General features: G+C 33.7%; 1 protein-coding gene across 1 annotated transcript in view; it reads left to right on the top strand.

Annotated features, from left to right (window-relative positions):
• KIAA0825 (KIAA0825 ortholog) overlaps nt 1–15,556 on the top strand; it is a 190,253-nt gene that overhangs the window by 97,808 nt on the left and 76,889 nt on the right. The window contains exons 6-7 of the mRNA XM_043593653.1: nt 4,443–4,604; nt 14,552–14,646. Coding sequence (XP_043449588.1) covers nt 4,443–4,604; nt 14,552–14,646 — 257 coding nt within the window. The remainder of the gene's footprint in view (nt 1–4,442; nt 4,605–14,551; nt 14,647–15,556) is intronic.

The following is a 15,556-nucleotide window of genomic DNA, read 5'->3' as shown; positions in this document are numbered from 1 at the left end:
TTACACAATAGCACCTCTTTGGTTGACTTGCTAAGACCCAAATCCCCAGATTTTCTGATGTCCAAAGAGTAGTTTTCTGCCATAACAGTTTTTAACTAGAATTCATGGACTCCTCAGGCAGTGGTCTCAAACTCCAATAGGTGGAAAACTCAATTGAGACACTTGTTTAACAGGCATATGGTGATGGCCAAGGAATATATTTGCATTTTTAACAATTCAGGAGGTCCTGGACCACAGTGCCCTGTGAGAGCCATAATGGACTTCAGGTGGTTCTGTTTAAGCCCTGAAACAATGACTACATAGATTTTTTTCTTTTTTCTTTTCTTTCTTTTTTTTTTTTTTTCAATGAGAGGGTCCATAGGGATTTAGGAGACTTTGATTAGTTTCTCAAAGGGGTCTGCAGAATACTATGATGCTATAAGGAGCAGTAGTTTACAAATGGAAGCAAATACTGGTAAAATTAGTCACAAAGCCAGCAACAAGAACCCTCTGCTAAAGGTCTAACAATTGGAGGAAAGACTACAAGTCAGATATAAGTATTCAAATAGTTCTGTAATCTAAACCAGTGTGTCCTATACAACACTGGTGTTTGAGAACATCCCAAAAGTTAATAGATTTGTTGGTAAACTGGTGTCTCAAAAAAGTTTGAGAAACATTGTTTTTTTTTTAAATTTACATTATGATAAAAGTAAATAGATTTTAATATGCTAATTTGCATTGCGGGTCTCTTTAAGTAGCATTTAGTATGTAGTGATTCCTAAACCTATTTGATCATAGAATCCTTGTAGAATGAGGTTTGAGAAATGCCCTTTGATGAGGGACAGATATTCATCTTTCAGTGGAGCATATAAAAAAACTTTTATCATAACTCTGTCATGAAGAAAAATTTTAATTGTGTTCTAAATACTAAATAATAAAGCAGGGAATCATATTTTAGAAAAATTTTTATTAAAATAATATGGAGGAGGGGGGAAAAACCCTCAACCTGGACTTATTCATTGTTAGTTAATGGTAAATCAAAGTCTTACCCTAAGATGGAAATGTAACCTTTGTTTATAATATTATTAGGATTTAGAAGAATTTTATATTTTTTAAGAATCATAGAACTCATCCTATAATAAACTGACAATCATTATTTCAGGTATTTTATAGCAGTGATTAGGGGACAGCTAAACATATTTGCCTGTGGGTAAGCCTGTATGCCCAAAGTTTCTTGAAAGAAGACAGTCATATAATGTTTAGGAAAAAAAAATAGATAAAAGGCCAGATTAGTTTAACAGGGAAGATGAATTGATTGTATTCAGGTAAGATTTTCTGGGGAGGTGAGTTGGAGGACAGGACAAACAGAATGGTGAAAGAAAGAGGAAAAAAAGATTAATTGACTGAAAGCAAAAGTAAAAGGGGAAACCCTTTCCTAATTTTGTTGACAGTGAGAGTCTGAGAAACAGAAAAATAGATATGTGTAGGCAAATAGAAATTATGAGCTAAGATGTGATGAGTAGAACTCTAGTCCTGGGAGATATTGTAGGGAAAATAAGACAAGTTTGGGCTATGCTAGTCCATCCTTTGTGTTTAATTTTGCTTTAAATGGACTTCCACAAAATGAATTTATCACAGAATTATTTTTCCATAAATTAAGAACCTTCACAATAGCCCTTGGGAGAACACTGAGCTAATAGTAATAGGAAATAAGGACTACTAATTAATGGACCTCTACCATAATCATTGCTTCTTGGGGACAAAAATTATTAGATTTAGGTCACACATATTTTTCTGTCCTCTTTCACTATGAAGTTGTAAAGATGCATTGAATTGAAAAGCCTTTAGCACTCAATATTGTTAAATTTCTGCAATACAAGATTATTCTAAATCCAGATCATGAAGGTAAGACCTCTTCATATGGAATCCTCAGGCCCTACATAATTTTTTTTCATGTTTATTTATTTTTGAGAGAGAGAGAGAGAGAGGGAGGGAGAGAACCAAGCAGGGGAGGGGCAGAGAGACAGGGAGACATAGAATCCAAAGCAGGCTCCAGGCTCTGAGCTGTCAGCACAGAGCCTGACCCAGGGCTTGAACCCATGAATCATGAAATCATGACCTGAGCCAAAGTCAGACGATTAGCCGACTGAGCCTCCCAGGTGCCCCAACCTTACATAATTTTTAAACAAGTAGCACTGTTAGGTTAGAGGGTTTTGACCCTCAAAGATGTTTTAGGAAGGTGTGTGTTTCTTTGCTTACTTTATAAACACAATACTTGTAATGAGAATGGAGCTACACAAAGCCTTCTTATTTTTCTAGCTAAACTATTAAAGAATGAAGAAGAATTCTTCAAGTCTGAAAATTTGGCTTATATTTAGTTCCAAAGGAACACCTTTAAGATTTAGAAGGTTAAACCAGACCCTTCAACCACATGAGCAAAGCCTAAAAGAAATCAAACAGGCAAAATGAGAGTCAAGCAACAGCTAAATGATTCACAGTATATTTATTCTCTTTTCTTTTCATTTTTGGGTCATGATTTTCATGGTAGAATCTTAGTTATATGCTGACGTCCATGTTTGTGTTCTCTGGCACGCCTGTGGGTGAATGACAGGTGTGAGCAGGGCTGTTTAGAGGTAGACTTTAATGTATGTGGGCCTAATATCAATGTAGAGATGAAATAGTTTTTGTAGGCACTTGTGGGTTTTTGGGGGGTTTTTTTAAAGCCTTGTTTTACGCTTCAAGAACAGGATTAAATTCCACTGTTTAAGTTGGCTGACAGGGTCTCAAATTATCCACAGAGGTACCATGACATTTTTGGTCCTCAGTGAAAACCTCTATCATACGGTTACAAGTCTGATGCCAGCGTTTTAAAATGTAACTGAAATGAAGTGGATTACCCATTAAATTGTCACATGTTTGGAACCCTCCTTTTAGATCCATGTGATGAAGGTAAACTTTTTCACATGGAATCACCAGGCCTTACATTATTTCTAAGAGACTTTGCACGTGTTTTCTCACCAAAGGGATTGTATGCTTACCTTACAAGAGTGCAGATTTTTCAATTTGTTATTAAGCCTCAAGATAGTTCTTAAATGCCATGTATGTTTTAAGAAGTGACATTAATAAAGAAGAATTCTTTAAATCTTTGAAAACTTGGTCCACGGTGTCATTTGGTGAGTTCTATTCTCCATATGCTTGAAGTTTAAGATATTTTTCTGTATTCAGATGGTAGTGTGATGTAATTACAAAAGAAGAAAACACTAATTATAAAAGGGAAAAATCAATATTTATTTTAAGTTGTTTTGTTCTTATCAAAGCAATAGATATCACAATTACTTAGACTGAAGTTATTTTTAAACATGATTTCATGAATTATGTAGTCTAGATTTAACAATTAGGTTGCTTCTTTTTAATGATATAGGAGGAATCCTTCTAAGGTCTTGAAAACTCCTTTTGTCTTGTCACTTTTTCTTTTAAGTTAAATTTTTATTTTAATTTCATACTTACAAAAATTATCCAGATTCATCAAATGTTAATAATTTACCACATTTCCACCTTTGCATTCACTGTCTCTGAAAACTTTTTTTTTCCTGAACTGAGAATAAATTACAGATATTTGTCCTTGTATACTTCACTATATTTCTTAAAAACAAGGGCATTTTCTTTCATAATCACAGTATAGTTATCCATATCAGAAAATTAACAATCATGAAATAAGAGCATCAGATTGTAGACCTTACTCACATTTTACCAAATTATCCCAATAATGTTCTTTGTAAAAAAAAATAAAATAAAGTAAAATAAAACACTGATCATGTATTGATTTCTGTTGTCATGTCTTTTTAAACTCCTTTTGACTAGAACGTGTCCTAGTCTCTGTGTTTCATAACATACCACTTTTAAAGAGTACAGACCAGCTGTTTTCTACACTTTCTGTCAATTTGGGTTTGTGATATTCCCTTGTGACTAGATTCAAGTTGTGACAGACTTAAAAAAAATAAAATTGTATATGATTTTACAACAACCAATCACCTTCCTGTTTATAACTCTGAGAATCAATATAATTATTTAAGTGTCATAGTTGTATGAAACAGAATGCTCATCCCCAGTTTCCCTAAAGAAAAGACTCTTTTAGGAGATTTTATATGCATTTTTTTTTAATTTTTAGAGAGAGAGAACACAAATGTGAAAGTGGCAGAGGGAGAGACAGAATCTTAAAAGATAAGTGCAGAGCCCAATGCAAGGCTCAATCCCATGACCCTGGGGTCCTGACCTGAGCCAAAATCAAGAGTTGGATGTTCAACTGACTGAGCCACCCAGGCGCCCCTATATTCATTTCTTAATAACAAACTTGGTTTACTTATTGAACTTGTTAGTTTTGATGGTTTACGGAAGCACATAGATTGTTTCAGTATTTACTGAGAAAACAAATAAAATGTACAAATAGATCTTCTCTTTCACAGTTACACCCGAATGTTCACAGAAAGGAAGAAACTTTTTCCTCTCCATAAATGAACTCAAATTCTTAGCACAGCTCGTAAAATCCTTTTTGAAGCTGGAAGAAAATGTTGAAGAATTATTGGAAGAAATATTTATATCACTCAAGACACCCAGAAATCCTTCAGGTAACATGCTCCTTTGTTTAAATTTGTAAATCAACTCTTCTCTCTGTTTTCACTTCCTGCCACTAAATCTATACCATTACTTGAAAAAAAATGCATGATAGAATCCTTTAAATAAATATTAAATATAATACACACCATAGAATTATATTTTCATCCTTTATACGTGGCAAACTCCATAATTCTAATTAACAAAACATTGGAGGTCAATTCTGGATAATGATCTTTAGATAAAATCAGATTTTTTTTTTTTTTAATTCAGAGAAACACAGCCTAGCCTATGGAAAAAACAAGCATAGTGGATGATGAAGTATCTCCTCTTCTGCTACTAGCTGCCACATGACTTTAGGCAAGATAGTTCATTTTTTTAGACCTCTGTTTTCTCATCTTCAAAATGATGGTGTAGGACTAAACTAACTTTCTCTCTCTCTCTCTCTCTTTTGTTACTACTACATGCTTCAGATCTCATTATGTTATGTAGGGTTGTGGGAATTCAATGATTTAGTGTTATGTATTTAAAAGAATGTCTAGTAGGTCACAATCAGTAAATGAGAGCTGTTATAAAAGTAATAATAATTATATAATGTTTTAAGTTTAGTCTTCACAAAATCCTTTCGAGGCAAACTATGCCATGTATGTTGAAATAATGTTTCTAGATTTCAAAATCTAGATAGTTAAAATATGTTCCCTGTGTTCCTATCTGTACTTCAAAATATTTTCATCTGTATCAGAATAAACCATACAAAGTTCTCTTTTGCATGATACCATATATCATGTTAAGGACAATTAATAGAGCTTGTGGCTGCGTTTGCAAAATGACGTGAGAAAACCAGATGATTAACAATCAATCAGAAGATTTCAAAACCCAATTTCTTAGTAAGAAATTACATGTACTTTAATATGTTTACTTTTCCATTTCTTTAGTTAATTTGCCTGGGGTGAATAATATTGGGAAAGTTATAGGGTCTAAGTTTCTTTTGTTTTAAGCATAGCTTATACTTCTATGTGTCAGATTACATTTAAGTAGCACTATGAAATTATAAAGTAAAGTAGATCATTTTTTCAAGTTTGGAGATAATTTGAAGAAAAATGGAGGTGGATTTCAGGTTTCTAAAAGCTATTAAAAAGTCTAATAGGAAAATAATAAAAATATAAAGACAGAAAATATGAAAATTAAAAGACAGAATGGAAAAGTAGATTTAATTAGAGATAATATGAACCCTAGTGGGTCTTCTAGATTTAACTGACTGGGTCAGAGAAAGATCTGAGTAGATAAATATGACATCCTAATTTTTTAGTGACAAGTTGGTGCCTCAAGCAGTTGACAGTTGATGTTGGTACTCATCCACCATGGTTGACTATGATTTTGCATCTCTCATCCACATCTCTAGCAGATCTTTTCTGAAGTGTGAATCAAGAAATAGAGTGGACTCCAACACATATAGCCTCTTACCTCTTTGGACTCATATTGGTCCAACACTAGGCTCTAGAGAAATTAGGTGGATTTTAAGAACTTTATTCCTTTAAAGAGCAGCATAAATTCAAAATCAGAATTGTATTAGAGAAGTATTATGAAGATACAAAACTTAATGGCTAATGATTGAGGCAGAGGTTTGACATACTGATTTCAGAATAAAAGGAGAAAAGGAAAAGCTGGCCCAACTTATTTAGATTAAGACCAAGAAATGTTGAGACTTGCAAATGCTATATATTTGAGAGAAATAGTTATCATTAAAGAATAAAATCAACAGAGAAAATATATAATTATGCTACATATACTGCCTTACCCAAATTTGTCATATAAGCAGCATGGCAGATAAAAGTAACTGAAGTTCACATTAATAAGAATGCATTATAGAAACACAGTTGTGGGTTATTGAACGTAGTATGTGGAAGGTATTTTGAAGGACAGGTATAAGAAATATCTTAAGTACTAGACTATCCCCTTGTGATATATGCGTTCTTCATTGTTGAAATTCATGTTTTTTAAAACAAAGCTAAGATTGATTTAATCTGACATAACTTTATATAAATGGCTCCCTGAAAAGAATGATCTTGAGGGAAATTGTCAAGAAAAACTTAAATGTTTTATTCAGTACAGCCAAGTTAATCAATTCTTATCAAAAGCATAGGTTTTTTTTAAATCAGGAAGGGAAAGATTCCTTGAAATGGATGATTAAAGAAACCAAATGCGTCTTAAGTTATCCTGATAGTTAATGTTTTGCTTGGAAATCTTGTGTAGGAGGGAATAGTGAAAAAAAAAAAAAGATCAAGTCATTTGGTTTCCTGTGTATTTCTTTTGATTGGAGCATATTTTGCTAATAAAGATCTTGGAAAGAGTTGCCTACTATGTCCATGTAACCAAAACAATGTGATGAAAGTGAGGATTTGTTTTTTTTTTTCTTATTGTCCAGATGTTTTAAAAATATCCAGGTGCTTAACATCACACAGAGAAAATATAAAGATGATTAAATATTTTACTTTTTACTTTGATGTTTACCATTATATCGTCAATTTAGCTAAATTGGCCATGCTCTTAGTAATTTGAATATGATACAATAGATTTTGTGAGACATCGCATTTTCAGAGAAAAAAAAGATATTTAGTTATTATATTTATTTGGTTTTTTTGTTTCGTTTTGTTTTTTTCGTCACGACTTGATGGTTTTCTGTTCTGGTCATTTCAGTAAATGATAGCACATTATTTGACTGTAATGGTGCCTTACTGTATTTCTTTTAGTTGATCATGTCTTCTGGAGTGGCCTCAGGTTTGATTTATGGGGCACTTCTAATGCTCCTTTGGAATAAAGTTGTTCTTCGGGCAGTTCCTCAAATTTTCCAAAGGTGGCATCTGAGATTTATCTAAACCAGGAGGTTTCTTGGCCCTCATTTTTCTTTAGCCCCAGCAATGACAAAGAGCAATGGCTGCTTCAATTGGATGTAAGAAGAACACTTAGGGTTTGTCTCAGAAGAATCAAAGATTTCAGATCTTCTGAAAGATTGTTTGTACTCTTAGGGGGTCTTAAGAGGGGTCAAATGGCTTCTAAGAGTTCCTTAGCTAGATGGTTAAGGGATTGTATTAGGGAGGCGTATGTAGTTAAGGTAAAGAGGCTCCTAGGGTTTGTAAAGCTCATTACACTAGGACTTTAGCTGTTTCTTGGGCAGAGAGGTCGAAGGCTTCCACATTGGAAATTTGCAAGGTGGCCACCTGGGCTTCTCTTCATACTTTTTCATAGTATTATCTCTTGGATGTAGTCTCTTCCACAGATTCAGCTTTTGGTGGGAGGTTGCTTGTGAGCCAGAAAAGAACAGTGAAGAAAAGAAAGACTTGTAGTTCCCACTTAGAGCTGCCAACAAGGCAAGTTGCTTTGTAGTGCACACAATGGGAGCCTATGAAGACCAATTTGGGTGTGAAAGTGGATGTCACAGGGAAGTACTGCCAACCTCTACTCTCTATGAAAGAAAGCGACAGTGTGGAAACTAACCAGAAATGTAAAATGAACCACAGCGAACTCTTTAGGGAGAGACTGTTACGCAGCTGGCATTCCTGTGACCCTCTGCACTCTACTGAGGTCCTTAATCTGGGCATCCTCTTAAGGAAACCAGTGTTGACTGTATATAAATAACTATGTTTTAGAGTGATGAGCCAAAAATGATCTACTTTTCTAGACAATGCTAGTAAGTGAATAGAATTTTCAATATATATTTAAATAGGTAAAATACTTTGCACATGTTCACAGAACTCATAAAGTTTGACAGTGCCAAATTTTGATGTTGACCATTTGGAATTTCAAGTGAATGCAAAGATGCCATAATTCACTAAAACTGTAAGATATTTTATTAGTCTAGAATCGGTCCTACTAATACTGCCTTAAAATGATACCCTTTGCTCTTTATATAGGATTAGGTTTAAAATTTTTTTTTTAATTTTGGGGGGAAAGATTGTATCCTAAAAGTTAGCATAACAGCTTCATAATTCATTTTCTGTCTTACTGTAGAATTGCTTACCAGCAACAGAAGTCTTGGGAAGCTTAGCTTTTTTTATTCATCTTGAAAATAGGCAAATGGTTTGTATAAACATCAAGACATATTACTTTGAGTGAATAAGCATAATGTATTTGGAAGTGAAAAGACAAATATAAGATAATTAACTTTTTTTGTAAGTCTTAAATGATAGCTGCACAATGGCAGATAGTTATCTCCAGAAATAGATCTGCAAAGCTTGTACTTTGAACTAGTGTTATTTTTCCAGAGTAAGTATCTTTTTAAATTAGCTGGCTTTATGAGCTATCTGTAGAAAAGTAAGGTGACGTTAAGAATCTAAGCATTGTCCCTTCACGTCATTAACAATTTTATCTTTATTATGTCTTCTTCTTTAAAATTTGTTTTGAATAGTAGTCCATGCATATAGGAAAACTTTTAAGAAGACAAAAGAGTAGACTGTAAATGAAGTCTTTTTCCACTCTACTTGTGTAGTTTTCCTTTTTAGGGACAACTACTATTCACCAAGTTAAAATAACAGGGAATCTTGTCATACGATGCAGAGCTGCTTTTTTATTAACAGTTATATAGAAAGACCTCATTCTTTCTAATAGCTGAATAATTTTCCATTGGTGCATGTACCATAATTTCACCAGTTCCTAACTGATGAGCATATAGGGTTCTTTTTTCCTCTCCGTTTGCTACCACAAACAATGACACAGCAGATTTCCTTGAAACTATGTCTTATATGAGCACATATGTATCTGGCAGTATACTTCTGAAGTGAAATTGCCAAGTAAAAAGTTATGGTAGTTAAGAGGATAAGAAGACAAGCCGTAGACTGAGAAAAATGTTTGCAAAACACATCTCTGGTAAAGGACTTGTGTCTTAAATATGCAAAGAACTCTTAAAATTCAACAAGAAAACAACAACAACCAAAAAAACCAAAAAACAAAAAACCTCAATTTAAAAAAAGAGCAAACGATCTGAACAGACTCCTTACCAAAGAAGATATACAGATGGGAAATAAGCATATGAAAACATGCTCAACATCATATGTCATCAGGGAAATGGAAAGTGAAACAAAGAGATACCACTACATACTTGTTAGAATGGCTAAAATCTAAAACACTAACACCACCAAATTCTTACAAAGACGTGAAGCCACAGGAACTCTCGCTCACTGCTGATAAGAATGTAAAATAGTATAGCCTCTTTAGAAGATGATTTCATTGTATCTTATAAAGCTAAACACTGTCTTATATGACCCAGTAATCACATTCCCAGGTATTTATGCAAGTGAATTAAAAACTTATGTTCACATAAAAACCATCATGTGTGTGTTTTCAGCAGCTTTCTTCATAACTGCCAAACCATGGAAGTAACCAAGATGTCCTTTAGTAGGTGAATGCATAAACAAATTGTGGTGCATCCAGAAAATGAAATATTATTCAATGATAAAAACAAATGAGATATCAAGCCACAAAAATACATGGAGGACTCTTAAATGCATACTGCTAAATGAGAGAAGCCAATCTGAAAAGACTACATACTATATGATTCCAATTTAATGAACTTCTGGAAAAAACAAAAGTATAGAGATGGTAAAGAGCAGTGGTTTTCAAGGCAAGGGAAGAGAGGGACAGCAGTGACTAGATGGAGCACAGGAGACTCCTAGAACAGTGAAATTATTCTATATGATAGAGTAATGGTGGACACATACCATTATGCATTTTCAACCCATAAAATACACAACACAAAGAATGAATCCTTAATTTCAAAATATATTAAAGATGTAAATGTGAGACCTGAAACTATAAAAATCCTAGAAGAGAGCACAGGCAGTAATTTCTCTGACATCATCTGTAGCAACATTTTTCTAGATATGTCTCCAAAGGCAAGAGATATAAAAGCAAAAATAAACCATTGGGACTATATCAAAATAAAAACTTCTGCACAGCAAAGGAAACAATCAACAAAACTAAAAGACATTCTACAGAATGGGAGAAGATATTTGCAAATGGCATATCAGATAAGGAGTTAATATCCAAAATATATAAAGAACTTATCAAACTCAACACCCAGAAAGCAATCCAATTAAAAAATGGACAGAGACATGAACAGACATTTCTCCAAAGAAGACATCAAGATGGACAACAGACACGTGAAAGATGCTCAACATCCTTCATCATCAGGGAAATGCAAACCAAAATTTATTGAGATACCACCTCGCACCTGTCAGAATGGCTAAAATTTAAAACACAATAAACAAAAAGTTTTGGTGAGGATGTGGAGAAAAAGGAACCCTCCTGCACTGTTGGTGGGAATGCATACTGGTGTGGTCACTGTCGAAAACAGTATGGAGTTTCCTCAAAAAGTTAAAAATAGAATTACTCTACAATTCAGGAATCACATTACTGGGAACTTACCGCCCCCAAAATACAAAACGTTAATTCAAAGGGATATATGCACTCCTATGTTTATAGCAGCATTATCTACAATAGCCAAATTATGGAAGCAACCCAGGGGTCCATTGACTGATGACTGGATGAAGAAGATGTGTGTGTGCGTGTGTGTGTGTGTTTAAGCGTATGTATACACACACACACACACACACACACACACACACACACACACACACACAAAATGGAATATTATTCAGCCATCAAAAAGAATGAAATCTTGTCATTTGCAACAATGTAGATGGAGCTAAGAATGTATTATGCTAAACGAAATAAGTCAATCAGAGAAAGACTAATATGATTTCATTAATATGTGGAATTTAAGAAACAAAAGAGATGAACATGTGGGAAAGGCGTGATAATGAGAAGAAAGGGAAACAAATCACAAGAGACTCCTAATGATAGAGAACAAACTGAGGCTTAATGTAGGGGAAGGGAGTGGAGGGATAGGCTAAATGGATGATGGGCATTAAGGAGGACACTTGTGATAAGCCCTGGGTGTTGTATGTAATTATGAATTAATTCTACTTCTGAAACCAATATTGCACTCTATATTAACTAAAATTTGAATTTAAAAGTATGCTTGGGCTATTAATTTTTTTTAAAAAAAGAAACAAACAAAAAATAACAAGCAAAGGAAAAAAAGAGAGAGGGAAACCAAGAAATAGACTCTTAACTATAGAGAACAAACTGATGGCTACCGGAGGGGAGGTACGAGGGGGATAAGTGAAATAAATGATGGGGATTAAGGAATGGCCTTATCCTGATGAGGTTTGGTGACATATGGAACTGTTGAGTCACTATATTGTACACCTGAAACTAATATAACACTGTATGTTAACTATACCTGAATTAAAAACTTAATTAAAAAAAGAATGAATCCTAATGTAAACTATAGACTTTAGTTAATATTAATAAATACTGGTTCCTCAATTGTAAAAAAATATACCACACCAGTGCAAGGTGTTAACATTAGGGCAAACAGGGCAGAGAGAAAGAGAATATATGGGAAACTCTGTACTTTCTGCTCAACTTTTCTGTAAGCCTAAAACTGCTCTAAAAAAAAAAGTCTACTAATAAAAAATATATAGTATGGACATTTTGAAAAAGAGTGCTAAGTCAGTTTGTCCTATCCATTTTGACTGCTAATGGTATTTTTGTTATGCAGAATTATTTTATGGCTTTTGCATTTAGTGTCCTTTTGAAAAATCTTCTCTACACAGATCTTTTGAAAAAGTATTCCATATTTTAATACCTTGTAGTTTCATTTTTCTTTATTTAAAGATCTTCCATGGGGCTACTGGGTGGCTTATTTGGTTAAGTGTCTGACTCTTGGTTTCAACTCAGGTCATGATCTCACAGTTGTGTGAGTTTGAGCCCCACATCCAGCTCCTCACTGACAGCGCAGAGCCTGCTTGGGATTCTCTGTCTCCTCTCTCTGCCCCTCTCCCACTCATGCTGTCTCTGTCTCTCTCTAAATAAATAAATAAACTTAAAAAAATATTTCATTAATCTAGATTTTATTTCAGTGTTAGAATTAGTTATTTATAATACCATTTTTTTTTAAAGACAATAAAATGCAAGCCATGGTGAGAGCAATTTGGGTTAAATGATATAACGCTGATCTGAAACCCTCTCTATGTTGTGGTTTGTGTTGAGAAATGAAGCAGGATTCCTAAACTGTAGTCCACAGGCCCTTGGGGTTAATGAGTGCCCTACGCAAAAGAGCCTGGGAATTCCCAATAGTATTTATGTGTGTATGTATGGGGGTGCGAGTGTGTGTACGTGTGCACATACCTACTATGCAATCATATGGTGCATTTTGGCTGGAGTGTTCTGTCACTTTAATCAAGTTCTTAGAAGTGTTCACAAACCCAAAATGATTAAGGAACTCCAGAGTAGGTGGGTGGGGAGATGGGGAAAATGGATGATGGACATTAAGGAGGGCACTTGTTGGGTGAGCACTGGGTGTTATATGTCAGTGATGAATCACTGGATTCTACTCCTGAAGTCAAGACTACACTGTATGTTAACTAACTTGAGAATAAAAAAAATAAAGTAATAATAATAAAGAAACACTAGAGTTGAGGAAAACTTTTCCTCAGAATAAACTCTGATAAAATTTCCAAAAAGGATATTATTGTTAACCAAAGGGAGTTTTTACCTCTCTAAGGAATGTTTTGGTTTTGTTTTTTTAAAATATAATTTGTTGTCAAGTTACCTAACAATACAGTGTGCTCTTGGCTTTGGGAGTAGATTCCCATGATTTATCACTTACATACAACACCCAGTGCTCATCCCAACAAGTGCTCTTCTCAATGCCCATTACCCGTTTTCCCCTCACCACCCCCCCATCAACCCTCAGTTTGTTCTCTGTATTTAAGAGTCTCTTATGGTTTTCCTCCCTCTCTGTTTGAAACTTTTTTTTTCTCCTTCCCTCTCCCATGGTCTTTTGTTAAGTTTCTCAAATTCCACATATGAGGAATGTTTTTGTAAATGATATTACTTAGAAATCATTCATGATTATGCTCATAGAACCACACTTAGAAAAAAACAAAAACCAAAAACCCCACACATCTGCTAAATGAATCTATCAGTCAGAGCCCTATTGATAAGAATCAAGTAGATTTTGAAATTTGTTTACTCAGGATGTAAGCAGAAACTGACTCTTAGGATCCTAAAAAATGTTTTTAAATGCATCAGAATATATAATTCATCATAATATGTCAAATCTAGGCAAAAGCAAAAGGTAAATGCTAAATCATTTATTTCAAATTAAACTGTAATTAATAAAACCTTAATGGAAAAGTGGAAATATTTCTTTTTGGCATATTTTTAAATTACATTTTTGTAGCTCTATTTTTTCCCCATGGAAAAGACTTCCTTAATTCTCAAAGATAAAGGTAAGGAAATAATTCCGTTTTAAGAGCTGGAGATTATTTCTTATCCCAGTGTTTGTATTTTTCCAAAGGATTATTGTTATATTTATTAATAATGTAATTTTTCATGATATGTTGATGTTTATTCATGTACTTTTTTTCTTCCTCATTTCAAGAAATGAAGTATTAATGTGCTAAGGAGCACTATCATTTCTTAAATGCACCATTCTTTATTTAGAATTTAAATTTTTAAGTGAAAAAAGAAATTCATTTTAACTTTGTACTCTTATCCTACATTATCAACATGACAATGAATAATGACAAAGGGATCTATATTTTACAGATTACATAAGCATGTATATCAAATTTGAATATAAATGGCATACAAATTTCATCAAGTTGTATATATGGAAAGGGACACTCTATATTTTCATCCTGTAGTTATTGTAATGGTAACATCACCCTACATCTGTTGACTATGTTGTCTGAATCTTGATATATGTGTATGTATGTGTATACTATGTATAGAGCTTTTCTACATAATTAATGTTAAACTGACCCTATTAATTCCATCTAGTATGGCTTATTTTCCTTAATGTATGTTTGTGTGTTTGTTTTCTGTTGCATAGGAATTTTAGAAACATCCAGTTGGAAAGTTGTAACAGAGAAACCTAAAAGAAATGCAACTAGTGTTCCTTCAGAGCAATTGCTACCAGTAAAAGAGGTGAGTGACGAGGAAAGAGTGGTATTTTTTACTCATATATAATAGCATCATATGTCTGTGAATACATTATGAATCAAAATGCCTTGAGTTTTACCCTTAAATAAATAAATAAATAAATAAATAAATAAATAAATAAATAAATAAGATTGATTCCTGGTTGAAAATTAGCTTATAAGCTTTGGGTGCTTAGGTGGCTCAGTAGGTTGAATGACTTCAGCTCAGGTCATGATCTCACCAGTAGTGGGTTCCATCTCCACATCAGGCTCTATGCTGACAGCTCAGATTCTGAAGCCTGGATTCTGTCTCCCTCTCTCTCTGCCCCTCCCCCCTTGCACTCTGTCTCTTTCTCTCAAAAATAAATATTAAAAAATTAGAAAAAAAAACAAAGGAGGTTGTAAAAGCTGGGTGGATTCAATTTTTAACTAATTTATGTAAAAATAAAATGAGAAATGTGTTTTCAAGCCCTCTGATGTTAAAACTTAACAAAGAAAAATTCAATTACAACATAATTATATGCATAATGAAAATGGGAGCCACTTTTTTGACCATGGATTTGATTATTGATTATAGTATATACAAAAAGCACTAAATAAATGCTGTACGGGATGTGTGTATATGAAAACTAAGCTAATGATCATAGTCCCAGTAATTTTAGGCCTAAAGAAACCATAGAAATCATCCAGAGTCAGAAAAATAAGTAATTCAGTCAGGTATATTGGCTTAGAGTCTTCTGAAGTCAGAGTAGGTGAATTATTACAGTAAACAAGATTACATTAAAACAGGGAGAAAGTAATGCTAAGCACAGGCTCACCTACTTAATGTTCTTAGTACATAAGAGAACATTAGAGGACTTGGGGAAAGTATACATTGACAATTGTATTGAGCCAGACCACAAGAAAAAAGAAAACAA

Source organism: Prionailurus bengalensis, chromosome A1 (genome assembly GCF_016509475.1).
Source record: "Prionailurus bengalensis isolate Pbe53 chromosome A1, Fcat_Pben_1.1_paternal_pri, whole genome shotgun sequence".
Classification (NCBI taxonomy): domain Eukaryota; kingdom Metazoa; phylum Chordata; class Mammalia; order Carnivora; family Felidae; genus Prionailurus; species Prionailurus bengalensis.
This window is presented reverse-complemented; position numbering and strand designations above follow the sequence as displayed.